The sequence below is a fragment of the Anomaloglossus baeobatrachus genome, chromosome 2 (assembly GCF_048569485.1).
Source record: "Anomaloglossus baeobatrachus isolate aAnoBae1 chromosome 2, aAnoBae1.hap1, whole genome shotgun sequence".
Classification (NCBI taxonomy): domain Eukaryota; kingdom Metazoa; phylum Chordata; class Amphibia; order Anura; family Aromobatidae; genus Anomaloglossus; species Anomaloglossus baeobatrachus.
Window position 1 is genome coordinate 792,819,902 of NC_134354.1, and position 27,834 is coordinate 792,847,735.

The following is a 27,834-nucleotide window of genomic DNA, read 5'->3' on the forward strand; positions in this document are numbered from 1 at the left end:
TGCACAGACAGGTAGGAGGGAGAGGCTTAGTATGTGACATGGTGCCACCCCCGTGCCAGCAGCCGTGCTGCTCGGATCCGGATCTGCGGTATGGCTCGAGGGACTCTATTGCACCCGGGGGTCACGCGGACACTTTGAATAAAAGGGGGACGTATTTGTACGGGGGTTGTTGAAAACTGTCTGTGACGCCACCCACGGTGTGTTGTGAGATGTAGCACCACCGCTGCTGCTGTGGGGCTCCTGGGGGCGATGGGCCAGCAGCTGGATGTTAACCCCTTCGTGGGTAGGGATGGATGCCCCGGGGCCCAATGTCTCTGTGCAGGGGATGATAATGGCAGGGGCCAGCGCACCCGGTCAGGCCGGAAAAGTTATTCACTGTTGAATCAATCACACAAGTCTTTTGGTAAACCAAGGTGATGGTGGCCGGCTGCCGCAGACGGGTGTATCGGATCCAACACCCGGGCTGGTGGTCAATGCCCATTCCCTCTGCACTTTGTGTTTTCTTATGTAGATGTCCTGGTGTGTAACGCAGGAGTCCGCTCCCGGTCCTCTGATTGGGAGCCGTGCCTGTCAGACTCTGACCCTGGCGGATGCCCTATCCCTCTCTGTGGGTGGTTGTCCACTTTCCAGGACTTAGGTTGGGACAGGATCTGGAATCCTGCCCTCAATCAGTTAATTAGCTAGGCCGTCGGCTTTGGTCCTGGCTTCAGGGTTCGAGTACCCCCTTGTGTGCACGGTTTCCGGGTCAGTTCTCCGGTGTTGGTATCGGTAGGCTACAACCCTGCCCCGGTCCACTTCTGCCAAGCCGTCTTCCCGTCTCCTGTTGGCGGTGACCACCGTCTGCCACCTAGCCAATGTGTCAGGGCTATGACCCTGACACCTGTGCTATGACCCTGACACCTGTCAGCTTCTCCTCCTGACTCCTCTCCACTTCAACTCCAAAACTTAACTCTCCGTTTTTCCCGCCCCGGGCTCTCCAGACCCCCTGGCAATACCAGGTAGGTCACACAGATTAGGCCCCCGCACAACACTGCTTCCACACAGGGTTGAACCAGCCGACAAAACCCTAGTCACCCCCTCAGGGAAAGACAGACACACCACTGGGCGGGACTAGGTGGAAAGGAAACGCCCACCTAGGCGTCACAACACCAGGTTCAAAAATTGTGTCAAAATATTAAAGTATTGCCGTAAAGTTAATGACCAATGATTGTTCATAAGAAGCAGAGAACCGGGCATCCAGCATGAGCCGCGGTGATTGTCTATACAGGACTTGATTAGTAATTCTGCCATTACATGTTACATCCGGTACTTTCTCTTCCAGTGGAAGTGTCAGGCCCTGGAGCTGAACATCTCGTCCGATGCGTTTGACGATCAATATATCAGCTGTGAAGACAAAATGGAGAGTGAAATGCCAAAAATTCTGGAAGAAGAAAGAAAATACAAAGAATTTGACTTGATGTGGAGAGAAGCGACCAAAAATTGGAGCAGAGGCAAATGGAATCTCCCGAGCTCCTTTAAGGATGAGTACGGGGTGGCGGTGGTTCTCTACACGATGGAGGAACCGTACCCCATCTACAAGCAGCTGAATGGTAACATCTCCATCGCTGGAAGCTCCCGGAATTATTATATGCAACATTTCCACTTTAAAGCTCTTCACTTCTACCTGACCCGAGCGTTACAGCTGATGAGCGGAGGTTGTGCCAAGCGCCTCACGGTCTTCAGGGGCAGTACAGAGAGTTACACCGTGGCTCCAGAGCTCCGATTCGGGCAGTTCACATCCTCATCTCTAGATAAAGACAGTGCTGCAAACTATGGGACAAAGTCTTTCTTCACCATCTCCACCTGCTTTGGTGTAGACATTGCCGATCTCTCCGATTTTGAGGAAAAAGTAATCTTAATTCCAGGAGCAGAAAAATTTAGCAACATAAAAATTGGAAACTCTTATACTCTGGAGAGTTCAGGTGAACTGTGCAGCTACTTCAACTGTGCGTATCTAGGAGGTGAGTGTGATGTCATCACATGACATTTTCAAGGGGTTTTCCATATGATAGACCACTTTAGATAATAGTGCGGCTTAGTCCAATATAATTGAATGGGACTGAACAGCAGTGAGCTGCAATATCAGCCAGAAGTGAATGGAGGAGCAGGATAGAAGTCTCTCTGCATGGAACAGAGGACAGAGGTATCTGGAGAGGACAGAGGTATCTGGAGAGGACAAAGATGTCTGGAGGGGACAGAGGTGTCTGGAGGGGACAGAGGTGTCTGGAGGGGACAGAGGTGTCTGGAGGGGACAGAAGTGTCTGGAGAGGGCAGAGGAATCTGGAGAGAAGAGAGGGGTTTGGGGGGACAGAGGAGTCTGGACAGGACAAAGGTGTCTCAATGGGACAGAAGTGTCTGGAGAGGACAAAGGTGTATGGGGAGGATAGAGGTGTCTGGAGGGACAGAGGAGTCTGTAGGTGACAGAGGTGTCTGTGTGACGCCCTGGCAAAACCAGGTAGTCACAAAAAGAGTTATTCCTCCTTGGCACCAACACAGTCCCCACACAGATATACACCAGCCAATCAGGCCCTACTCACCCCCTCCCCAGGAAAATGGGAGGGAGCGAGAGGAGCTTAGGAAGTGCAGAGAGGAGTTAAGATTCAGTTTGTGCTGTAGTCAGTGGAGAACTGACAGGAGAAGCTTGGAGCTCCCTGGAGAAGGTGGTAGTCGGGGTTGGAGCCCTGGACTACCGGACTAGATGGCAGTGAGGGCCACAGGCGACGGAGATCCGGTCGCAGGGAACCTAAGGTGATCGGGACAGGGTTGTAGCCCGCCGGTGCCGGGAGAGTGAACCCAGGCTGGAGGCCGTTCAATTGTACTAGTCTAGACAAGAAAGAGACAGACAGAGAATTTGGAAGAAAGGGCCCCTGGCTGTACATCTGGGTGTGGGACCCGAAGACACCCGCCAAAGATGACCGGCCATTGGCAATTAGGTTTATAAAAGGACTTTGGGTTTATTGACTCCACACATCAGTGCAGCCTCATCCAGCACCAGGACAACCGAACAGTGAGTTCACTGTTCCGTGTAATACTACACAATACCCTTGGCCCCGGGACTACACCTCCCCTAACCGTGGAGGGGATCCCACCTTGTTGCCCTTCTTCATCAGCCCCGGGCACCCCCATATCTAGGCAGTAGCGGTGTCACCATCCATCACCGCAACCCACAGGTGGCATCACAGACAATTTCCCTTGTAAATAACCCCTTTTCACTTATGGGCGACGGATGGCTGCGCGAGCCCCGGATCCGGCTGCCACTCAAGCCACAGCCACCGCCCTGATCCGAGTGCCTCGAGTGCCCCCCCGGCTGTGATCTGTCCCTCGCCAGTGACATCTGGAGGGGACAGAGGTGTCTGGAGGGGACAGAGGTGTCTGGAGGGGACAGAGGTGTTCGGAGGGGACAGAGGTGTTCGGAGGGGACAGAGGTGTCCGGAGGGGACAGAGGTGTCTGGAGCAAGGCAAAGGAGTGTGATTAGGAGCAGTGCAGTCTAGAGAAGACACAGTGTTTTGCAGGGGAAAGAGGTGTCTGGAGGAGGACAGAAGTCTCTCTGGCGGGGACAGAGGCGTCTGGAGAGAACAGAGGAGTCTAGAAGGGACAGAGGAGTCTGGAAGAGACAGAGGAGTCTGGAGAGGACAGAGGAGTCTGGAAGTGAGTGAAGTGTCTGGAGGTGACAGAGGTGTTTGGAGGTGACAGAGGTGTCTGGAGCAAGGCAAAGGAGTGTGAATAGGAGCAGTGCAGTCTAGAGAAGACACAGTGTTTTGCAGGGGAAAGAGGTGTCTGGAGGAGGACAGAGGAGTCTGGAGAGGACAGGGGAGACTGGAGGGCATACAGGTGTCTGGAGGAAGGCAAAGGTGTCTGGAGGGGAGCAGTGGAGTATAGAGAAGACAGTGTTCTGCAGGGCCAGAGGTGTCTGGAGGATGAGGAGAGAAATGTCTCTGGAAAGGATAGGGTTGTTTGGAGCATACAGAGCTACCTGAAAGAGGCAATGGAGTCTGGAGAGGACAGAGGAGTCTGGAAGAGACAGACAATTCTGTAATAGACACAGTAGTTTATGAGAACAATGGAGTTTAGAGGAGGAAAAGTTGTCTGGAGGAGAACAGTGGATTAAGGGGCACTTTGCACACTACGACATCGCAGGTGCGATGTTGGTGGGGTCAAATTGAAAGTGACGCACATCCGGCGTCGCAGGCGATATCGTAGTGTGTAAAGCCTTTTTGATATGATTAACGAGCGCAAAATCGTCGTAATCGTTTCATCGATGTAGCTCCTGTCATTTCCATAATTTGGAAATGACCGACGGTACGATGTTCCTCGTTCCTGCGGCAGCACACATCGCTGTGTGTGAAGCCGCAGGAGCGAGGAACATCTCCTACCTGCGTCCTGCAGCTCACGCGGGCTATGCGGAAGGAAGGAGGTGGGCGGGATGTTTATGTAACGGGGGCAGGGGGCGCCTCAGGGGTTGTAGTCGCGGTCTCCCGCCCAGGGGGCGGCAGGCTGACCCCCGGCCCGGCCGTCACTGTTAAAACGGAGGTGTTGTTTGTGGGGCAGAGTGTAGGTGGCAGGGACGCTTCCATGTGGGCAATTTTCTTCTCGGTGACACCTTTTCCTCTCGGCTCACAGGCCTCTTCACCACTCCCAGTAAAGAGCCACAGACAGGCAGTTGATGAACCAAGAAACATTTTATTGAACACAGCTTCCACTCTTCTTTACACCTTTCAGCATCAAGTCACTTTGGTTTACAGGTTAAACTTCTTGCTGACGGTTTCCTTTTTCCCCGGTAACTTTCTCTCACCTGCAGGGGACATGCGTTAACCCCTTAGTAGCTGCACACTGAACCCTGTTTCACTGTAGGGCAGATCTAGCACAGACTACCGGCTCCGGATAAGTTCTCACCTCTCCACTTCTTTGCCGGGGAACTGCTTCACTTGTTTTCTATGGGCGTTCCCATTTACCTTCACTTCTTTGTCAGGGCACTACCCTTCGCCTGCAGGGGCCACTTGTTATCCCCCTGATAGCTGCACTGCACTGTAGTACACACTACCGGCTTTGGGACTAGTCTTGACTCTTCCACTTCTTCTGCCACTGCAGCACCACTTCCACACTCTGCCCCATCACCTCAGACTTCTTTCTCCAGTCACATCTCACTGCACACTACTCTGCATTCAGAGCCCTTCCTTCCCACCTAAGCTGCCCTGCCCCTTCCTTCCCTGTCACTGTTACCAGGGGAACCACTGCTCTACACTGGCACCTAGTGGGGAAACAGTTTATGACAGGTAACATTTTGCCATTAACATTTACAATTTGCCACCATACTACTGTGGCGTCTTCGGGGGGGGGGGGAAACAGCTCCTTCACTACCAGGGGTCCGACTACCCCTTACATTCCTCCCCTCTTTAACCTCAGCCTCCTGGCGAGGTTCGTACCTGCAAAACAACACATGTAGGAAAACACACAGACTGGCACACAAGTTTGGTGCCCGGAGTCCCTCCAGGGAAGCTCCCGGTCTTAGTCGCACATCTGCCCGGAGGCCCTCCTCAGGCGCTCCCGGTCTTAGCTGACCTTCTGCCCGGAGGCTATTTCCAAGCGCTCCCAGTCTTTGGGTGGGCAGAAAACAACAAGACAACAAGATTCCTTCTTAACAGTCACGGAAGGAGTCCACGCACAGTTCTGCATTAAGCTCCTCCCGGGTTCAGTACTTTTAACGTTGCTGTAACTGGAAACATTCACCAGCTTTCAACAGTACCGGTTTTCAACGGCCAACAAATCAGTCTCTTCCGGACGATTACCTCTGGTTCTGGGATATCTTGCCAGTACGGGGCCTTAACTCCTGAGGGGGGCAGAGGGCCTACCTTAACAGACACGGGCGCCTCTGGAATCTGTACGGATGCTCCTGGTGGCCCGCTCCCCAGAGTCAGCCGGGACTTGTAGGTGGCCCGGACTTCCGTCGTCGTTTCTCCGGTAACGGCATCCCATGAGGTAAACCACGTGACCCTCGCTGGTTTCTCCGAGACTCCAGTCACGGCCGGTATCATGCTTGCCGGCAACGTGATGGTGGGTAACTCTCCCACCGAGCTCTCCATCGGACGTCCTCTTCTGTGTCCTACGGGCACCAGCGCGCCCGCTACGGCTTGCCTGTCTGTTTTGGCCCCCATTTTGTGTAGAACAGGTAACTGGAACTGTTGCTTCTGCTGCTGGGATTGCAATGGCGCCGGGGAAGGTGGAGGCGGTTCTTCTTTTCCCGCTTTAGCATACACTCCGCCCCCGACTTCACCCACCAGGTCTGCATAGCGTTGGCGACGCCTTTTCTTTCTTGCGGCGCCGCCCACGTCTCTAGACCTCTGCAGCTTCTTGGGGCAAGTACCTCCCCTCTTTGGGCGGCGCACTCCGGGCTTCTTCCTCCCAGGCCAGCCCAGCGCTTTTCGTTTGGCGCCAACTTTTCTCGCCTGCACTGAGTCCATGAGGACGACCGCCATCTTGCCGCCATCTTGTGGCCCGTTCAGCTTGTCAGGCACCACTTGATCTTCCTCACAGTCTCTGGTCGGGGTTTCCCCGCGCAGGTTCGAATCCTGCCGACTACGCCAGTTTGTAACGGGGGCAGGGGGCACCTCAGGGGTTGTAGTCGCGGTCTCCCGCCCAGGGGGCGGCAGGCTGACCCCCGGCCCGGCCGTCACTGTTAAAGCGGAGGTGTTGTTTGTGGGGCAGAGTGTAGGTGGCAGGGACGCTTCCATGTGGGCAATTTGCTTCTCGGTGACACCTTTTTCTCTCGGCTCACAGGCCTCTTCACCACTCCCAGTAAAGAGCCACAGACAGGCAATTGGTGAACCAAGAAACATTTTTTTGAACACAGCTTCCACTCTTCTTTACACCTTTCAGCATCAAGTCACTTTCGTTTACAGGTTAAACTTCTTGCTGACGGTTTCCTTTTTCCCCGGTAACTTTCCCTCACCTGCAGGGGACATGCGTTAACCCCTTAGTAGCTGCACACTGAACCCTGTTTCACTGTAGGGCAGATCTAGCACAGACTACCGGCTCCGGATAAGTTCTCACCTCTCCACTTCTTTGCCGGGGAACTGCTTCACTTGTTTTCTACGGGCGTTCCCATTTACCTTCACTTCTTTGTCAGGGCACTACCCTTCGCGTGCAGGGGCCACTTGTTATCCCCCTGATAGCTGCACTGCACTGTAGTACACACTACCGGCTTTGGGACTAGTCTTGACTCTTCCACTTCTTCTGCCACTGCAGCACTTCCACACTCTGCCCCGTCACCTCAGACTTCTTTCTCCAGTCACATCTCACTGCACACTGGACTCTGCATTCAGAACCCTTCCTTCCCCACCTAGGCTGCCCTCCCCTCCTTCCCTGCCACTGTTACCAGGGGAACCACTGCTCTACACTGGCACCTAGTGGGGAAACAGTTTATGACAGGTAACATTTTGCCATTAACATTTACAATTTGCCACCATACTACTGTGGCGTCTTCAGGGGGGGGGAAACAGCTCCTTCACTACCAGGGGTCCGACTACCCCTTACATTTACGTCCCGCTCATCTCCGCCCCTCCGCTTCTGTTGGCCGCCTGCCGTGTGACGTCGCTATGACACCGCACGACCCGCCCCCTTAATAAGGAGGCGGGTCGCCGGCCAGAGCAACGTCGCAGGGCAGGTGAGTGCATGTGAAGCTGTCGTAGCGATAATGTTCGCTACGGCAGCTATCACAAGGATATCGCAGCTGCGACGGGGCGGGGACTATCGAGCTCGGCATCGCTACCATCGGCTTGCAATGTCGTAGTGTGCAAAGTGCCCCTTAGAAGATAGCAGAGGTGTGTAGTGGAGAAAGAAAAGAGGTGTCTGAAGGGGACAGAGGAGTCGTGGAGAAAACGACAGGGGAGTATGGGGGAGGGACAGAGGAATTTGGAATAGAATTAGTAATCTGAAAGGGGAAAAGAGGAGTCTTGAAGAGGACAAAGTAAGACAGAGGAGCCTAGACAAGACATGAGTTTAGAGAGAAATATATGAGTCTGGAAGTGACAGAGAGCTCTAAAAGGGTAATAGGAACAGAAATGTCTGAAAGGGACTTGTAGAGTGGCTCGGGTCGTAATCATGGGCTAGGGATTGACTCTGGATGCCCCGGCACACTATATAAAATATACGGTCCTGGCTGGGTGTGTGGACATCTGTCGTGAGGATTATACACTTGGGTTGGCCACATGCTGCTGTCTCGCCCACCCCAGGGCTATGGGACACCCGGTGCCGGGCCGGACTAGTCCGGGGGTCGTCAGTGGTGGCGGGGCCCGACTCCGTGGCCCTGGTGGGTGTCAGTTTAAATATGGCTGGTGACTTGGGAGCAATTAAAGTATTTGTTTCGTGACGCCACCTGTGGTCTGCGGCTATTAAGCCGCCGCTGCTGTGTGAGGCCTCCGGGGTGATGGTACGGCAGCAATGGTGGTACTGCTCCCCACAGGTGGAGCGGAGCCCCGGGGACACTGTTAGTGCTCGTGAAAGTCTATGGTGTCGTGTGGATAACACGGTGCAGGGCCGACAGGCAATGAAAGAACCAGTCACAAACAACAGTCTCTTTACCTTCTCCTCTTTTACTTTAAGAACAGTCCAGTCCTGGGAGACCGTCACAGGTGGTGAAGGGGATCCGGTCGGCCTGGAAGTACTTGGGGTGATCTTTCTGGCCAGCTGAGTATGAGGCCTACTCCTGTTCTTTTCTTTACTATGATAGGACCCTGCTCCCTGGATCTAGCAATGGCCCTCTTGCTGCTGGGACTGGTGGTACGTCCCTTTCCCTCTGTGGTAGGCTGCGCAGGCCCTCTCTGGTGCTTCTCTGCTGGAGTCCTCACCGGGCCCTGATGCTGTAGCTGTACCTTCGGGCTGTTTATGGGCCAGGTGCTTGCAGCTCTCCTGCCCTTCGGATTCGGCTACCAGGGAATATTTTAAGCCCTGGTGGCCACAGACTTCGATATCCGAGTCTCTTCTCTGCCTCTCTGCTACTCCTGCTTCCCTGGGCCAAGCTGCTCCAGCTCCAGGCCCCAGTTCCACAGGACAGCACACTCTGCGTCTGCTCACTATCACTTCTCTCTACAGACTCCTGCTACTTCCTCCCTCAGGTCAGACTTGAGGAATGCTCCCTGGAATTCCAGGTTCAGAGCTCCCCCTGCTGGCCGGAGGGAGAACTGCGTTGGATGTTAAACTTGCTGGCCAATGGACCTCCCAATTACCTCCAGGCTCAGCATTAACCCTTTGGAAGGGCAATGCTGTTGTGGCGACCAGGTCCTGGGGTGCCACACTGCCACTGGTTTCGGCTGGCCAAGACAAAATGACGACTCACACAAGGAAACAACCACTTCATCTTAAACAACAACTCTTTACTCAACAGTTCCTTAATAACAACTTCACACATGAGATAGTGGGAACATAACTTCCAGGTTGTTCCATTTGTACAAAGCAGTCTCAGTTCCCACTGGGTTGCTCCTGATCTTACTAGTCCTGTGAGGCCCAGCGCAACCCAGTCCAACACAACGGTAGTGTTTGTAACAGTCACTTCCATTTGTACGGCTCCACATCTCTTCCTCTCATAGAGGAGGTGGTATGTGGGTTTTACCACTATTGCTTAGAGACCAGGCTCTTCAGATGTTTGGGGAGAATCAACAAGGGTAAGCCGACACTGATGGTAAGCCATTACCTTGGCATTAGGGGCCTGGCCACTGTCTGTCCTACCATACCTCCCAACCGTCCCGGATACAGCGGGACAGTCCCTCTTCTGAGCCTTTGATCCCGGGTCCCGCCCGTGAGGCTGTTTATCCCGGGCTCCACCCACCCACTGTAGCCCCGCCTCGCTGTTTCTCCCTTCTATTCATTACAGAGCCGAGCGCGCACCTACTCCTGTGACTGCTGCTGAGGTATGAATCACCCCCTGCAGCAGAGCGACCCCCCCTGCAGCAGAGCGACCCCCCCCCTGCACCAGAGCTGACCCCCCCCCCTGCACCAGAGCCTCCCCCCCCCTGCAGCAGAGCCCCCCCCCTCCTGCACCAGAGCCGACCCCCCCCAGTCCCGGAGCCTGCGTTTCCCTGCAGCTGTTCTCTGACTGCCCGTGTGTGGCTTCTCACTGCTGCAGACACGCGGGGAGTCAGGAAGCTGAGGAGACCGTGCAATCAGCACTTCTCTCTCCTGCAGATAGCACTGGCCAGTAATAACCTATGCAGAGTGACATCTGCAGGCTTCTATTAGTTACCGATCAGTGGTCTCCTGCCTGTGGAGCTGCTGGGTCCTAGCTTCCCAACAGCTTCAGCTCTGCTTTATCCTGGCTCCCCTACCAGTTAAAGGGAACATGTCAGCAGAAATTTCACAATAAAAATAAAAGATTCCCCTCTGCAGCTCCTGGGCTGCTTCTAGAAAGGTTCCTGTTGTTATTGTGCCCCCTTTGAGACCTACAAAAATACTTTATGAAGTCTTACCTTTTTGTATGCAAATGTGTTTTTATGGTCACGGGGGCGGGCTGTCTGGCGTCCGTTATTCCCCCTCCTGCCGCTTTACGAAGTCCCCCATTGCTCATTTACATACACAAGGACGCCTTCCTCATGTAACTGTCCTCCCGAAGTTTTGCGCATGTGAACGCTTTTTCAGGTGATTGCGCAGGCGCGAGATTATGGGCGGCGCTGTGATTACCGCTTGCACGAGATTATGGGCGGGTACTTGGATAACTTTGCTGATGACAATCACAGCACCGCCCATAATCTCGCGCCCACGGTAATAGGTAACATGGTTCATATGGACAGTGCTTGCGCATAACGGTGGAGGCAGAGTGAGAAGCGCGGGCACGAGATTATGGGCAGGTACTTGGATGACGCTGCTGATGACAATCACAGCGCCGCCCATAATCTCGCGCCCACGGTAATAGGTAACATGGTTCATATGGACAGTGCTTGCGCATAACGGTGGAGGCAGAGTGAGAAGCGCGGGCACGAGATTATGGGCGGGTACTTGGATGACTTTGCTGATGACAATCACAGCGCCGCCCATAATCTCGCGCCTGCGCAATCACCTCAAAAGCGTTCACACTTTGCACAGTGCTCAGTCCCGCGAGAGTGGCACTGGGCATGCACAAAACTTCAGGAGGACAGTTACATGAGGAAGGCGTCCTCATGTATGGAAATGAGCAATGGGGGACGGCGTACAGCGGCAGGAGGGGGAATAACGGACGCCAGGCAGCCCGCCCCCGTGACCATAAAAACAGATTTGCATACAAAAAGGTAAAACTTCATAAAGTATTTTTTTAGGTCTCAAAGGGGGCACAATAGCAACAGGAACCTTTCCAGAATTCATCCCAGGAGCCGCAGAGGGGAATCTTTTATTTTTTTTGCTAAATTTCTGGTGACAGTTTCCCTTTAAAGGGAACCTATCAGGTGCAATCTGCACTCAGAGCCAGGAGCAGTTCTGGGTGTATATTGCTAATCCCTCCCTAACTGTCCCTGTATACACTAGCATAGATAAAGGCATCTATAGAAAAAGTATTTTTAAAGAGCTTATATCTTATGCTAATTAGCGCGGGGACTAGTCCCAAGGGCGTTACTTCACTTGGCAGGTCGGCTCACATAGCGTGTTAGTACTCACACAGGGGCGTAATAACATGCTAACATGCTATGCGAGCCGACTAGCCAAGTGAAGTAACGCCCTTGTGACTAGTCCCCGCGCTCATTAGCATAAGATATAAGATCTTTAAAAATATTTGTTCTTGATCTCTTTATCTATGCTAGTGTATACAGGGACGGTTAGGCAGGGATTAGCAATATGTACCCAGAACTGCTCCTGGCTCTGAGTGCATATTGCACCTGACAGGTTCACTTTAAAGGGAACCTGTCACCAGATTTGGGGCCTATAAGCTGCGGCCACCACCAGCGGGATCTTATATACACATTCTAACATGCTGCATACCTCCCAACCGTCCCGGATACAGCGGGACTTTCACGCTTTACGTTGTTTGTCCCGTTGCCACGGGCGGGACGGCCGGCTCCCGGGCTCCGCCCACCCACTCTCTCTCCGCCTCCCTGCTTTTCCCTCCTACCATCCTAGTACACGTGGCATAGAGAGGAGCGCTGCCTGTGCTGCTGCTGGTACAGTAAACTAATCTCCCCAGCGCTGATTTCCCTCCCTCCCCCCTCACCCCCGGCCGGAGCCTGTCTGTGCGGTCGGCCGGCTGCCTGTCTGTGCGGTCGGCCGGCCGCCTGTCTGTGCGGTCGGCCGGCCGCCTGTCTGTGCGGGCGCCCCCCTGCCGCCTGTCTGTGCGGGCGCCACCCGCCGCCTGTCTGTGCGGGCGCCCCCCGCCGCCTGTCTGTGCGGGCGCCCCCCGCCGCCTGTCTGTGCGGGCGCCCCCCTGCCGCCTGTCTGTGCGGGCGCCCCCCTGCCGCCTGTCTGTGCGGGCGCCCCCCTGCCGCCTGTCTGTGCGGGCGCCCCCCTGCCGCCTGTCTGTGCGGGCGCCCCCCTGCCGCCTGTCTGTGCGGGCGCCCCCCTGCCGCCTGTCTGTGCGGGCGCCCCCCTGCCGCCTGTCTGTGCGGGCGCCCCCCGCCGCCTGTCTGTGCGGGCGGCCCGCCGCCTCATTGTGCGGGCGGCCGGCCGCCTCTCTGTGCGGGCGGCCCGCCGCCTGTCTGTGAAGGCGGCCGGCCTCCTCACTGTGCGGGCGACCGGCCGCCTCACTGTGGCTGCCTGCGTGTCCGTGCTGGAGGCCCGCCGGCTGCCTGCGTGTCCGTGCTGGAGGCCCGCCGGCTGCCTGCGTGTCCGTGCTGGAGGCCCGCCGGCTGCCTGCGTGTCCGTGCTGGAGGCCCGCCGGCTGCCTGCGTGTCCGTGCTGGAGGCCCGCCGGCTGCCTGCGTGTCCGTGCTGGAGGCCCGCCGGCTGCCTGCGTGTCCGTGCTGGAGGCCCGCCGGCTGCCTGCGTGTCCGTGCTGGAGGCCCGCCGGCTGCCTGCGTGTCCGTGCTGGAGGCCCGCCGGCTGCCTGCGTGTTTGTGCTGAATGGGTGTGGATGGGGAGTGGATATGGGCGTGACTGTGAAATGGGTGTGGTTAGGGGGCGTGGCCTAAAAATTTGCCGCGGCGCGCTATGCGCGCCGCAAACTTTGTCCCTCTTTTCCTTCTTTAAAAGTTGGGAGGTATGGTCCTACAGCTCCTATTGTCCAGGGCCGCTCTGTTCAAGGGTCGGTCTCTAGCCTCAATGTCTTGTTTAACACTCGAGGATCATGCTACCTCCGCTCTGGTCTCCTTCCTCCATTTGTCACAAGTAACCCACTGCATACGGCCTTGATGACCCACAGACCATATATTCGCTCTTGTCACACAATGGGTCTAAACTAAAGTTCCAGAAGGAATGGTCACTTGCCCTATCAGCTAACCCCTCCCATTGTGGAGTAGTCTCAACACTTAACTACTTCCTTGCCCTACAGTCTGGCGACCACATATAATACTGCTATATATGACACCTTACATTACTATATATACATGTCAACTTGTCTTACTACACATACTATACATTACACAGGAACACGTCATGCTCTACATCACAGTACATTACACAACGCAACGATTAGTGTCTTCAGGGACTGGAACACGACAGCAGCAGTCACCTCCTCACAGACTCAATGATTGAGGGACAAAAGCGGAAACTGACGAATACAGAGGAGTTTATAGAGGCAAAGGAGTCTGGAGAAGACAGAGTCGTCTGGATGGGAGCAGAGTTGTGTGGAGGGGAGCAGAGTCGTCTGGAGAAGACAGAGTCGTCTGGAGGGGAACAGAGTTGTGTGGAGGGGAGCAGAGTTGTGTGGAGGGGAGCAGAGTTGTGTGGAGGGGAGCAGAGTTGTGAGGAGGGGAGCAGAGTTGTGAGGAGGGGAGCAGAGTTGTGAGGAGGAGAGCAGAGTTGTGTGGAGGGGAGCAGAGTTGTGTGGAGGGGAGCAGAGTTGTCTGGAGGGGAGCAGAGTTGTCTGGAGGGGAGCAGAGTCGTCTGGAGGGGAGCAGAGTTGTGTGGAGGGGAGCAGAGTTGTGTGGAGGGGAGCAGAGTTGTGTGGAGTGGAGCAGAGTTGTGTGGAGGGGAGCAGAGTTGTGTGGAGGGGAGCAGAGTTGTGTGGAGGAGGGAAAGAGGAGTCTGAAGGGGAATGACTTTGCCGTTTGGTGGACGATCAGACTTTGGCACAAAGTATAATCCTAAGCAAAAAATCAACGCAAAATGTGAATTCTGTGAATCACAAATTACTGCTGTGAAACTGAGGCTGAAATTAGGACCCAGAAAACAAGAAATGATGGATTTATAGTAAATAGAGAAAATTGTTTGTGCCTCAGGAACAGAACCTTTCTCAGGTGACTCATAATCACACGATCCTTCTCATGACGCTGCACTGATTACTGTCAAAACATTTCCAATGAAAACTTAAAAAAACTGTACTTTTTTCTTCTAGGAGAAAAAATGAGAACTCCTTCATGCCATTCTGGTAAGGGAGATGCAGATGTGACGGGGGCAATTGTTGCGTCTGTCACTCGATGCATTTGGGATTTTATAGAATTTTTAACTTTTACTAATGCCTGGCTAATGCCAGGGTTAGAGGTTGGGATAGAGTTAAGGCCGTTTTACACGCTGCAATATCGTGACCGATAATGCTAGCGTGGGCACCCGCCCCCATCGGTTGTGCAACACGGGCAAAGCGCTGCTCGTGGCGCACACCATCGCCCGGACCCGTCACACTACTTACCTGCCTAGCGACGTTGCTGTGACCGGTGAACCGCCTCCTTTCTAAGGGGGCGGTTCGTTCAGCGTCACAGCAACATCACTAAGCGGCCGCCCAATAGAAGCGGAGGGGCGGAGATGAGCGGGACGTAACATCCCGCCCGCCTCCTTCCTTCCTCATAGCGGGCGGACGCAGGTAAGGAGAGGTTCCTCGTTCCTGCGGTGTCACACAAAGCGATGTGTACTGCCGCAGGAACGAGGAGCTACATAGCTAGCTGCCGCAGCAACGATAATCGAGAAGAGGGGGGCATGTCACCGATGAGCGATTTTGAACGTTTTTGCGATGATTCAAAATCGCTCATAGGTGTCACACGCAACGACATCGCTAAAGCGCCCGGATGTGCGTCACAAATTTCATGACCCCAATGAGATCGCTTGAGCAATGTCGCAGCATGTAAAGCGGCCTTTAGAGTTAGAGATAGGGTTAGAGCTGGGGCTAGGGTTATGGTTAAGGCCAGTGCCAGAATTACAAGTCGGGATAAAGTTAGAGATAGGATTAACATTATGGCTAGGGTTATGGTTAAGGCTAGTACCACAGTTAGAGGTAAGGATAGGGTTAGAGTTAGAGATAGAGCTAGGGATATGGTTAAGGCTAGTGCCAGATTTAGAGGTAGGAATAGGATTAGAGTTAGAGAAAGAGATATGGTTAGAAATAGGGAAAGGGTTTTGGCTAAGGCTAATGTCATGGTGAGAAGTAGGGATAGAGTTAGGGATAGAGTTAGAGATAGGGATAGCATTATTGTTAAGGCTACTGCCAGGGTTAGAGGCAGGTGTCGCGGGCGGAGGAGGGGACGCCGCGCTCTCCCACTGCTCGGGTCCGGCTGCCGCGGCTGCCGCGGCCTGCTGCTGCTCGGTGGCTCGAGCGATGGGCCGGATCCCGGGGACTCTAGCGGCGCTCCTCGCCCGTGAGTGAAAGGGGTTTTTTGGGTGTGGGGATTGTTTATTGTCCCTGACGCCACCCACGGTTGTGGTGATTGAGTGTACACCACCGCTGCTCTGGCTGGGGATCCCGGGAGTGATGGTGTGGAGCAGCCAGTTGTTGTGTTGCCCCTCCGTGGGTAGGGGTTGGTGATCCCGGGGCCCAGTGATGGGGTTGGGATGGTGGGCAGGCGGGTAGGGGGGCCTGTGGAGGTGCAGGGGCGCAGGGGCAGCGCTGTGCCGCACGGCACGGAGGTACTCACTCAGCCAGTAAACACGACACAGTTCTCGGTAAACAAACGGCTGGTTGGACGGGTCCCTCAGACGGTTGCGTTGCTGATATCCCCTGCAGTTGACGGTGACGGTCTCTTCCCTGCACCTATGTGTTGTTGTTTGATAGCGATGGGTTCCCACCGGTAACCCGCTCCCCAGCTTGGATATGAGCCGGAGGAGCTCCACTCTTGCCCGCAGGCGCTGGCCCTGGGAAACTGGTGCCTTGGCGGTGGCGGTGTCTCCCCTTAACGGTCGGACTGTTGCCTTCAATCGGGACTTGGTTGTTGGGAGACAGTCGTCCCCTTCACTGACGGATTTGGCAAATTATGGCGACTCCTAGCCTTGCCGGGATCCGAAAGGCCCCTGCCCTGGTGCTGACTAATCTTCGTATACCGCTCCGGTACCGCCAGGTCACCACCCGTCCACGGTCCTTTCGGCAACCTCCAATCAGTCTCGCCTGCAGACGGTCACCGCCGTCTGCCAACCTTGCTGTCTCAGTCCGGGGCACACACCCGGACTAACTTCAGGCTTCTTGCTGTCACTACTCCTACTTTCTTCCTTTACCACTTCACCAGCTTCACTCTCACTTCCTTTCACTTTCACTACCCTAGCTGGACTGCCTGGTTTTCCCGCCTCCAGAGCTGTGAACTCCTCGGTGGGCGGAGCCAACCACCTGGCCCACCCCCTGGTGTGGACACCAGCCCCTGGAGGAAGGCAACAAGGATTTCTGTTTTGACTTTGTGTGTACCTGCAGGGAATGTGGGGTGCGTGTGGTGTTGTGACCTGTGACCCCTGGCTTGCCCAGGGTGTCACATTCCCCCTTAGCAAAACGCAGACCGTCCTCGGGCTGCCCGTCCAACACCGGTTTTATTTTCCTTTTGTTTTTCTTGAAAAAAGTAGAAAACGGTAACATATTTACAATTTATGACATCATCCCACATCGGGAGGCACATTTCTTAAACGTTACGGTTACGGCTTGCGGCTGCCGCTCTCTCCCACCCAAGTAACCTGGCCCTGATGCTGCCCCTAGAAAACAGGCAGCACCCCTTGACCCCAGTCCTGAACCAAGTTACCCGAGCGGGATCTGTCCTTCCCCTCCAGAGGGTAGCCACCGGTTCCTGTGGTGGCTGGGCCCCAGCCGGCTCTACTGCGGGCCCTCCCTCCAACCTGCCTCTCCGGAGGCGGTAACGGTAGCTGCAACAAACAGATTTTTATTTACATCCTACTAACGTTTGTGGTTGCCCTGCAAGTTCACGGGCTTGTCCATAAGGAGTCCCTTATGCAACTTTTTAAATGGTCCCCACGGGGACAACGGTGCCGGCAACGGCCGGTTCTCTCAATCACGGTATGACAATCAGGTAACTGTTCGGTTTCATTTCTTATCATCATTTTAAACTTTCAAACATAAACAGGCAAACTTCTTCCCCCCCCCCCTTTTTAAAGGACGGTCTCCCTATACCTAAGTGGGGGTCTACCTAGGTTGGGACGGGTGGACCTCCGGGGTCTGGTGTAAGTAGGGCTAGGCAGCGGGGCAGAGGGAACAATCAGTTCCTCCTCCCTGCTTTCGTGTGGGGCAGGCGGAGGCGTAGGGGAGCTGGGTACAGGTTCATCCCTGGGCATTGGCACTGACTCACAGTCGACCTCTCCCATCACTTCTTCATCCCCGGGTTGTGGGAACAGTATCACTGGAAGAATCACCGCGCCGTTCTGTGTAGGCCAGTCCGCTGGGAAGTCTCCCATTGCAGTGTGGATCACCTCTTTTGCCTTTTCTGTTGGTAGGGGAATCGGTACTTCTGCCGCCGCTCTTAAGGCTGGTGGGCACCTTTTCAGATGGTCCCGGGAAACTGTGGCCAAAGTGCCTCCTTGGTCACGACTGATTTGGTAGGCCTTCCCATCTTCCCATCCTGTGGGCTGTATGACGTACGGGTTTTGTTCCCATTGATCATCCAGCTTGTGGGTTCTCCTCTTCCGCTTCAGTACGACATCTCCGGGTTGAAAAGGGCCAGCAGACACCTTTTGATTAAAGCGCTGCTCCTGTCCGACTCAAGTTCTTCTCGACATATTCTTGAATCTGCCGGTATTGTACCCTCCGCCGAGTTTCCCATTCAGCTGTCGAAGGTAGTGCTTCTGGGGCCTCCAATCCCATTTCCAGGTCCACCGGCAGGCGGCCGGGGCGAGCCCTCATCAGATATGCTGGGGTACACTTTGTTGAGCTGGACGGGATATTGTTGTACATATCGACCAAGTCGGGTAGCTTCTCCGGCCACAGGTTCCGCTCTTCCAGCGGTAACGTCTTGAGGAGTCCCAGGACCAAGTGATTCATTTTCTCACACATGCCGTTGGTCTGGGCATGGTAAGGGGTGGTCCGGATCTTCTTACAGCCGTACAGCTGGCAGAACTCGTGGAACACCTCTGCTTCAAAGGCCGGGCCTTGGTCAGTAAGCACCTTTTCTGGATATCCATGTGGTCGGCAGAAATAAGCCTGGAACGCTCTAGCGGCAGTTCGACCAGTTAGGTCCTTGACTGGGACAACCACCATGAATCTTGAATAGTGGTCTACGATGGTCAACGCGTAGGCGTACCCACTTCGGCTGGGGGTGAGCTTGACAAGGTCCAGGGCGACCAGCTCCAGCGGCTGATGTGTGATGATCGGGTGTAGGGGCGCCCTCTGGCTGGCCTCGTCCTTCCTCCTCAGCGTGCAAGGACCACACTCTCGGCACCAGGCTTCTACCGACTCCCGCATCCCATTCCAGTAGAACCGCTCTCTCAACAGCATCTCCAGCTTCTTCCACCCGAAGTGTCCGGCACCATCATGGTATGCCCGCAAAACAGTGGCCACATCAGCTTGGGGAATAACCAACTGGCAGATTTTCTCATGAGTCTTCGGGTTGATCAGCTCACGGTACAGCTTCCCTTGATGTAGATACAGCCGTTTCCGTTGCTTCCACAAGCGTTGGGCTTCAGCTGGGGCGGCAGGGTCCATCCCAACGGCACCTTGTTCCACCAGGGTCTTGACGAGGCGGACAGCCGGCGCCTGGTTTTGAGCTTCCTGCCACTCCTGACTGGGCCGTGGATCCAGGTCCACCCGTTGTTGGTGTACATGTACCTTCTCAGTTGGTGGCTGGTGAAATGCAGGCAACTCGATCTCCTCGAGGTCGTCATCCTCGCACCCTTCTTCTGACAAATGGGGTATTCGGGAGAGTGCATCAGCATTAATATTGACACGACCAGCTCGGTATTTGATGGTGAAGTCATAGTTGGCTAGCCGGGCCACCCACCGCTGCTCCAACGCACCCAACTTGGCCGTGTCCAGGTGAGTCAACGGATTGTTGTCCGTGAAAGCGGTGAATTTTGCCAAGTAGTGGCGGAACCGCTCTGTGATAGCCCATACCAATGCCAGGAGCTCGAGCTTGAAGGAGCTGTAGTTCTCAGGGTTCCTTTCAGTTGGCCGAAGCTTCCGGCTAGCATAAGCAATCACTTTCTCCTTCCCATCCTGGACCTGGGACAGGACTGCCCCCAATCCCACATTGCTGGCGTCTGTGTAGAGGATGAATGGGCAGCCATAGTCAGGATACACTAGGACTTCTTCTCCGGTCAAGGCCGCTTTCAGCTGGCAAAAGGATTCCTCATGCCTTTCTTCCCACACCAGTGGGGCTCCGATGGGTCTACCACCTTTGGTCTGTCCCACGAGGAGATCTTGCATGGGGGCAGCCATCTTCGTGTACCCTTTTGATAAAGCGCCGGTAGTACCCCACCAGACCCAGAAACTGCCTTACTTCCCTCACTGTGGTTGGTCTCGGCCAGCCTTGGATGGCAGTGATCTTCTCCGGGTCGGGGGCGACACCTTCTGCACTCACCACGTGCCCCAGGTACTGCACTCGGGGTTTCAGCAGGTGACACTTGGAGGGCTTCAACTTCATCCCGTATTTGGCAAGGGACGCGAACACCTCGGCCAGGTGCTCCAGATGGGCTTCATACGTCTGGGAGTACACAATCACATCATCCAAGTATAATAGGACGGTCTCGAAGTTGAGATGCCCCAGACAGCACTCCATCAGCCGTTGGAAGGTTCCCGGGGCGTTGCACAGCCCGAACGGCATACTATTGAATTCACAGAGCCCCATTGGGGTGGTGAAGGCGGTTTTCTCCCGGTCCTCCGGTGCCACGGCCACTTGCCAGTATCAACTGGTAAGGTCAAGGGTAGAGAAGTAATTTGCAGTCCTCAGTGCGGCCAAAGACTCTTCAATACGGGGCAGCGGATAAGCATCTTTATGCGTTATCTGATTAATCTTCCGGTAGTCCACACACATCCGCATGGTGCCATCCTTCTTCTTGACCAGCACCAACGGGGCAGCCCAGGGACTACAGCTGTCCCGAATAACCCCTGCCTCCTTCATGTTCCTCAACATATCTTTGGCGCACTGATAATGCGCAGGGGGAATAGGCCTGTACCTCTCTTTGATAGGGGGGTGCTCACCGGTGGGGATGTGGTGTTGGACGCCTTTAATCTGCCCAAAGTCTAAGGGATGTTTGCTGAAAACTTGCTCATACTCCCGCACCACCCTGTACACCCCTTCTTTGTGATGTGTAGGGGTATCATCAGTGCCCACGTGTAGCTGTTGGTGCCACTCATTTAACTCCCCTTGAGGCGGGTGAGTGCTGGTAGTAGGCGGAGAGACCGGGGGAGCGGCCTCGTGAATCGTGTGAGGATCTAGGGTGAGCAGTTTGGCAAGGGTGGCATACCGGGGAAGCCTGACTTCTTCCTCCCCACAATTCAGCACCCTCACGGGCACTCTCCCCTTCTTTACATCTACCACCCCTCGGGCGGCCATTACGGTGGGCCAGTGTTCAGAGGGCATGGGCTCTATCATGGCAGGGTAGTCACGCCCCTGAGGCCCAACTGCCGCTCTACACCAAATCATCATTTCACTCCTAGGGGGTACAATCAATGGAGCAGCATCCATCACTCTCACCCCACCAATCTCTCCTCCTGTTGAGTTCACATGTTGGCGGTACATCAGGGCTCGGATCTCACGCTGCACAGCTCTCTGCCGGCTTCCCGCCGCCGTGGCGGCCAACTGCTGCAGTAGGGCCAACACATCACCCATGCAGTGCTCCATCACATTGGTTCCTAGCACTAACTTCGGGTTATGGTCACTGGGTTCGTTCATAATCACAATCATACCCTGGTGTTGCAGTTCAGCTCGCCCCACAGTCATAGCCACTTGTTTATACCCCACTTGGGTCAATGGGAGTCCATCAGCGGCAATCAGTGTTATGCTAGTATCTGGGGGTGCCAGCTCGTCTGTCCCCCAATACCGCTGGTTTAAGGTGTATGGTATGGTGGTTACCTGTGATCCAGTGTCCAAGAGAGCCATCACTGGTATGCCGTCCACAGCCACGGGAATGATGGGACGGGCACCGATATACCGGTCCCGCAAGTCTGGAGGGCCACGGGGTTCTACTCCTGAGGATTGGCCTGTGGCCCCAGGGGTTGCTCGTTTAACGGGCACTGTCGGAAGTAATGGCCAGGCTGGTTGCACTTGTAGCAGGTGGAAGGCCTGTTCCGTGAGTTGTTAGCACTCCTCCGCTGCATCCAGGGGACATCCTCAGGGCTGTCGGCAAGCTGTATCTGTGCTGGAGGCCGAGACCTGGTCAAAGGTTGGAGTGCAGCGAGAATCTTGGCGAGGTCTCCGTCCATGCGGCGGACCTGGGCTGCTAGTTCTTCCATTGTGCTGCTGGAAGCTGCAGGTCTTGAAGAGGCTGGTGGAGCAGGGGCCACCACGACGGGGGCTGTCTCAATGGGCCACAAGGCTGGCTCCGAGATTTCCGAAGCTGGGGTTGCAGTGCTTTAATGGCCCGTTCCTTTAATACAGCAAAGTCCACATCAGGGTGTTCCAGGGCCCACAGCCGGAGCTGCTTGCGATCCTCAGAGGACTTCATCCCCTGCACGAATTGCTCTACTAGCATTTTGTTGCTATCCGCCTCATTGATAGTGTCTACCCGCTTTAGGGTGCGAAGAGCGGTTTGCAGGCGTAAAGCGTATTCCCGAATGCTATCCCCAGGTCGTTGCCGGCACTGGTAAAACTGCATCCTCAGCTCAGCTTCAGTACGGGTCTCAAAGGCAGTCTGTAACTTCTCGAATATGGTGGCTACAGAGAGCCGGTCCCCCTCGGCCCAGGTCTCCGCTTCCTGCTCAGCCGCGCCGGTTAGCTGGCCCAGCACTACCGCTGCACGCTGCTTATCAGTCAGGGGGTACAATTCCAAAAGCGGATTAAGCTTTTTCCGGAAGACCTGTAAAGCATCAGGTTTCCCGTCATACTGCGGTAGCCAGGTAGCTCCGGGCGCATAGGGCAAGGAGAACGGCATCACCTGAGCGAGAGCAGGGGCCGCGGCACCTCCCGCCAGCGCGGCCGGGACCTGGGCAGGCCCATTCCCATCCACTGGTGCCACCGCGGCTGGGACCACCGCTACTCCAGCGGCTCCGTCGGGCGCAGACATCTTGTTTTCGTCCCCCTTAGCTTCTTTCCGGCCCCTCCTCTATCGGGGCGGGGTTTTGGCCTTCGCGCCTCTGCTACTCGAGAAGACGCTCGAGCGGGAACTCTTCGCGCCAAAGATGGCGGCTTCTGAAATTTTTCTGCCGGACACCTCCGGCGGTAACAAGACGCACCTCTACCAGACGGCAGAGCGGTAAGATCCTGTTCGTGACGCCAAGTTGTCGCGGGCGGAGGAGGGGACGCCGCGCTCTCCCACTGCTCGGGTCCGGCTGCTGCGGCCTGCTGCTGCTCGGTGGCTCGAGCGATGGGCCGGATCCCGGGGACTCTAGTGGCGCTCCTCGCCCGTGAGTGAAAGGGGGTTTTTGGGTGTGGGGATTGTTTTTTGTCCGTGACGCCACCCACGGTTGTGGTGATTGAGTGTACACCACTGCTGCTCTGGCTGGGGATCCCGGGAGTGATGGTGTGGAGCAGCCAGTTGTTGTGTTGCCCCTCCGTGGGTAGGGGTTGGTGATCCCGGGGCCCAGTGATGGGGTTGGGATGGTGGGCAGGCGGGTAGGGGGGCCTGTGGAGGTGCAGGGGCGCAGGGGCAGCGCTGTGCCGCACGGCACGGAGGTACTCACTCAGCCAGTAAACACGACACAGTTCTCGGTAAACAAACGGCTGGTTGGACGGGTCCCTCAGACGGTTGCGTTGCTGATATCCCCTGCAGTTGACGGTGACGGTCTCTTCCCTGCACCTATGTGTTGTTGTTTGGTAGCGATGGGTTCCCACCGGTAACCCGCTCGCCAGCTTGGATATGAGCCGGAGGAGCTCCACTCTTGCCCGCAGGCGCTGGCCCTGGGAAACTGGTGCCTTGGCGGTGGCGGTGTCTCCCCTTAACGGTCGGACTGTTGCCTTCAATCGGGACTTGGTTGTTGGGAGACAGTCGTCCCCTTCACAGACGGATTTGGCAAATTATGGCGACTCCTAGCCTTGCCGGGATCCGAAAGGCCCCTGCCCTGGTGCTGACTAATCTTCGTATACCGCTCCGGTACCGCCGGGTCACCACCCGTCCACGGTCCTTTCGGCAACCTCCAATCAGTCTCGCCTGCAGATGGTCACCGCCGTCTGCCAACCTTGCTGTCTCAGTCCGGGGCAGACACCCGGACTAACTTCAGGCTTCTTGCTGTCACTACTCCTACTTTCCTCCTTTACCACTTCACCAGCTTCACTCTCACTTCCTTTCACTTTCACTGCCCTAGCTGGACTGCCTGGTTTTCCCGCCTCCAGAGCTGTGAACTCCTCGGTGGGCGGAGCCAACCGCCTGGCCCACCCCCTGGTGTGGACACCAGCCCCTGGAGGAAGGCAACAAGGATTTCTGTTTTGACTTTGTGTGTACCTGCAGGGAATGTGGGGTGCGTGTGGTGTTGTGACCTGTGACCCCTGGCTTGCCCAGGGCATCACACAGGGATAAGGTTAGAGGTAAAGATAGGGTTAGAGATGGGGCCAGGGTTACAGATATGGCTAGAGTTAAGGCTAATGCCAGGCTTAGAGGTAGGGATAGGGTTAGAGTTAGGGTTATGGCTAACGTTAATGCCAGGGTTAGAGGTAGGGATAGGGTTAGAGTTAGGGATAGGGTTACAGCTAGGGATATGGCTAAGACTAATGCCAGGGTTAGAGTTAGGGATAGAGTAAAGGCTGCTTTACATGGTACGACCGATTGTGAAATCGCACAATCGATCGTACCCGCCCCCGTCCTTTTTGCGTCACGGGCAAATCGCTGCCCGTGTCGCACAAAGTCAGTAACCCCCGTCACACATACTTACCTCTTGTGCGACCACGCTGTGGGCGGCGAACGTCCACTTCCTGGAGTGGGAGGGACGTTCGGTGTCACAGCGACGTCACACGGCCGCCGGCCAATAGAAGCGGAGGGGCGGAGATGAGCAGGATGTAAACATCCCGCCCACCTCCTTCCTTCCACATAGAGCCGGCGGCGGCCGCGGGAGGCAGGTGAGCTGCTCATCGTTCCCGTGGTGTCACACGGAGCGGCGTGTGCTACCACGGAAACGATGATCAACTAAATTAAATGATATTATGGAACCTAGCGAGCAGTGCACGACTCACGATTTGTGAGCGATACTGCGTCGCTAGGAGGTGTCACACAGGCCGGCATCGCCAGCGATGACGGATGTGCGTCACAAAAACCGTGACCCCGACGATCTATCGCACGATAGATTGTCTGGTGTAAAGCAGCCTTTAGAGTTAGGGATAGGGTTAGAGCTAGGGTTATGGCTAAGACTAATGCCAGGATTGGAGGTAGGGATAGAGTTAGGGTTAGATCTAGGGATATGGCTAAAGGGGGCTTTACACTCTGCAACATCGCTAATGCGTTGTCGTTGGGGTCACGGAATTTGTGACACACATCCGGCCGCATTAGCGATTCCGTTGCGTGTGACACCTATGAGCGATTTTGCATCATCGCAAAAACGTGCAAAATCGCTCATCAGTGACATGGGGGTCCATTCTCAAATATCGTTACTGCAGCAGTAACGAAGTTGTTCCTCGTTCCTGCGGCAGTACACATCGCTCCGTGTGGCACCGCAGGAACGAGGAACCTCACCTTACCTGCCTCCCGCCCGCAATGCAGAAGGAAGGAGGTGGGCGGGATGTTACGTCCCGCTCATCTCCGCCCCTCCGCTGCTATTGGGCAGCGGTTCAGTGACGCTGCTGTGATGTCGCTGTGACGCTGAACGAATCGCCCCCTTAGAGAGGAGGTGGTTCGCCGGTCACAGCGACGTCGCTAGGCAGGTAAGTATGTGTGACGGCTCTGGGCGATGTGCGCCACGGGCAGCGATTTGCCCGTGTCGCACAGCAGATGGGGGCGGGTACCAACACTAGCGATATCGGTACCGATATTGCAGTGTGTAAAGCGGCCTTAAGACTAATGCTAGGGTTAGAGTTAAGGATAGGATTAGAGTTAGGGATAAGATTAGAGTTAGGGATAGGGTTAGAGCTAGGGTTATGGCTAAGGTTAATGCCGGGTTAGAGGTAGGGCTAGGGTTAGAGTTAGGGATAAGATTATAGCTAGGGATAGGGTTAGAGCTAGGGATATGGCTAACATTAATGCCAGGGTTAGAGTTAAGGATAGGGTTAGAGGTAGGGATAGGGTTAGAGTTAGGGATAGGGTCAGAGTTAGGATTACGGCTAAGGCTAATGCTAGGTTAGAGGTAGGGATAGAGTTAGAGGTAGGGATAAGATTAGAGTTAGGGATAGGGTTAGAGTTAGGGATAGGGTTAGAGTTAGGGATAGGGTTAGAGTTAGAGATATGACTAAGGCTAATGCCAGGGTTAGAGGTCGGGATAGGGTTAGAGTTAGGGATAGGGTTAGAGCTAGGGTTATGGCTAAGGTTAATGCCAGGGTTAGAGTTAAGGATAGGGTTAGAGGTAGGGATAAGATTAGAGTTAGAGCTAGGGATATGGCTAAGGCTAATGCTGGGTTAGAGGTTGGGCTAGGGTTAAAGTTAGGGATAAGATTATAGTTAGGGATAGGGTTAGAGCTAGGGATATGGCTAACACTAATTCCAGGGTTAGAGTTAGGGATAGGGTTAGAGTTAGGGATAGGGTTAGAGGTAGGGATAGAGTTAGAGGTAGGGATAAGATTAGAGTTATGGATAGGGTTAGAGTTAGGGATATGACTAAGGCTAATGCCAGGGTTAGAGGTCGGGATAGGGTTAGAGTTAGGGATAGGGTTAGAGTTAGGGATAGGGTTATAGTTAGGGATAGGGTTAGAGTTAGGGATAGGGTTAGAGTTAGGGATAGGGTTAGAGTTAGGGATAGGGTTAGAGCTAGGGTTATGGCTAAGGCTAATGCCAGGGTTAGAGGTAGGGCTAGGAATATGGCTAAGACTAATGTCAGTGTTAGAGGTCGGGATAGGGTTAGAGTTAGGGATAGGGTTAGAGTTAGGGATAGGGTTAGGGTTAGGGATAGGGTTAGAGTTAGGGATATGGCTAAGGCTAATGCCAGGGTTAGAGGTCGGGATAGGGTTAGAGTTAGGGATAGGGTTAGGGTTAGGGATAGGGTTAGATTTAGGGATAGGGTTAGAGTTAGGGATAGGGTTAGAGTTAGGGATAGGGTTAGAGTTAGGGATATGGCTAAGGCTAATGCCAGGGTTAGAGGTAGGGCTAGGAATATGGCTAAGACTAATGTCAGTGTTAGAGGTAGGCATAGTGTTAAAGTTACAGTTGGTCCTGGGATCATTTAACAATGATATATTCTAATTATTTTACATTATATTGTTATATGCCGTACATTTCATAATGTGGCGTAACGTTTACAGCACAGAGCAATAAGTCATGTCCCTTTTTGCTGTTTTCTGTGATGTTCTGGATTGTGAATGCAAACGCCGCGTCTGACACTATGGAGAAAGTTGCAGACGTTTCAGGTGTAAATGAAGAAGCCGTCATCTCGTGTTGCCAAATATTTTTTTGCCTTTTTTGGATCCAGCAACAATTTTTAACTCTCAGGTTCCCGAATTTCCTCTGATTCTTGAGCATAAACTTTGATCTTTGTGCAGAAATCCATGAGGACACATTTATGGGAGCGATTTACAAATTGCACTCCAAGTACTGATTCGACACCAGAGAACCGCAACAATAAGACACAGGGTTTACGAGTCACCAAAGCTTAAAATTACACATTTCAAATTTATTTTTACATTTTCAAATTTCAAATTATATTTTAATTTTATTTTTCTCCACATTTTGTGAAATTTGAGTTGACTTTGAATGGACTGAGTCATGTGTAAGGTGGGGCGTGATCGGACCGCTCCTGAGGCGGGGCCCGGATGAAGCGATGGCTCCGGCGCTGTCTGTGTGTTTAGCTGTAGAACATGTCACTTGATGTTACTGATATCTTCTATCATTGAATCATTATTTTCCAGCTTCCCCCTCCACATTGGCGGATGCACAGACGGCGCCCCTGCTGGTGGTTCTGGGTGGTGCAATCATCCTCACTACAAGATTTCTGGTGCGGTGAACCTTCCACCGAGATTCCCCGAAGGTGAAGAAATGATGAACGTAACCTGAAGCTGCGAATTACAGAATCTGGACTAAATGTTGATTCCACAGGTGTCTTTGCGATGTGCAGAGACATATTCTCCCCTCTGGAACCGCTATAAGACGGTGGAAATCCGCTGTGTCCAGACATATGGACTTCATACTCGTCACATTGTATTAGTGCAAACGTCCAACCATGAAGCCGGCGGGTGACAACATCACAGGGTGTAACCATTGCGGGATATATCCGCTCCGGCATGGTATATAGACGTGTGACCAGAGAGCGAGTATTTATCAATGTCACCGCGT

At 54.5% G+C, this 27,834-nt stretch overlaps 1 protein-coding gene across 1 annotated transcript; it reads left to right on the forward strand.

Annotated features, from left to right (window-relative positions):
- The first annotated feature begins 249 nt into the window (after window positions 1-249).
- LOC142290092 (ecto-ADP-ribosyltransferase 5-like) lies at window positions 250-27,505 on the forward strand. Its single transcript, XM_075334027.1, has 3 exons — window positions 250-267; window positions 1,322-2,000; window positions 27,411-27,505. The coding sequence occupies exons 1-3, from the start codon at window positions 250-252 to the stop codon at window positions 27,503-27,505; spliced, it is 792 nt and encodes a 263-aa protein (XP_075190142.1).
- The last annotated feature ends 329 nt before the right edge of the window (window positions 27,506-27,834 follow it).

Coding starts and splice junctions, on each gene's coding strand:
- LOC142290092 (XM_075334027.1), top strand. Junction 2,001..27,410: donor CAACTGTGCGTATCTAGGAG/GTGAGTGTGATG, acceptor ATTATTTTCCAG/CTTCCCCCTCCACATTGGCG.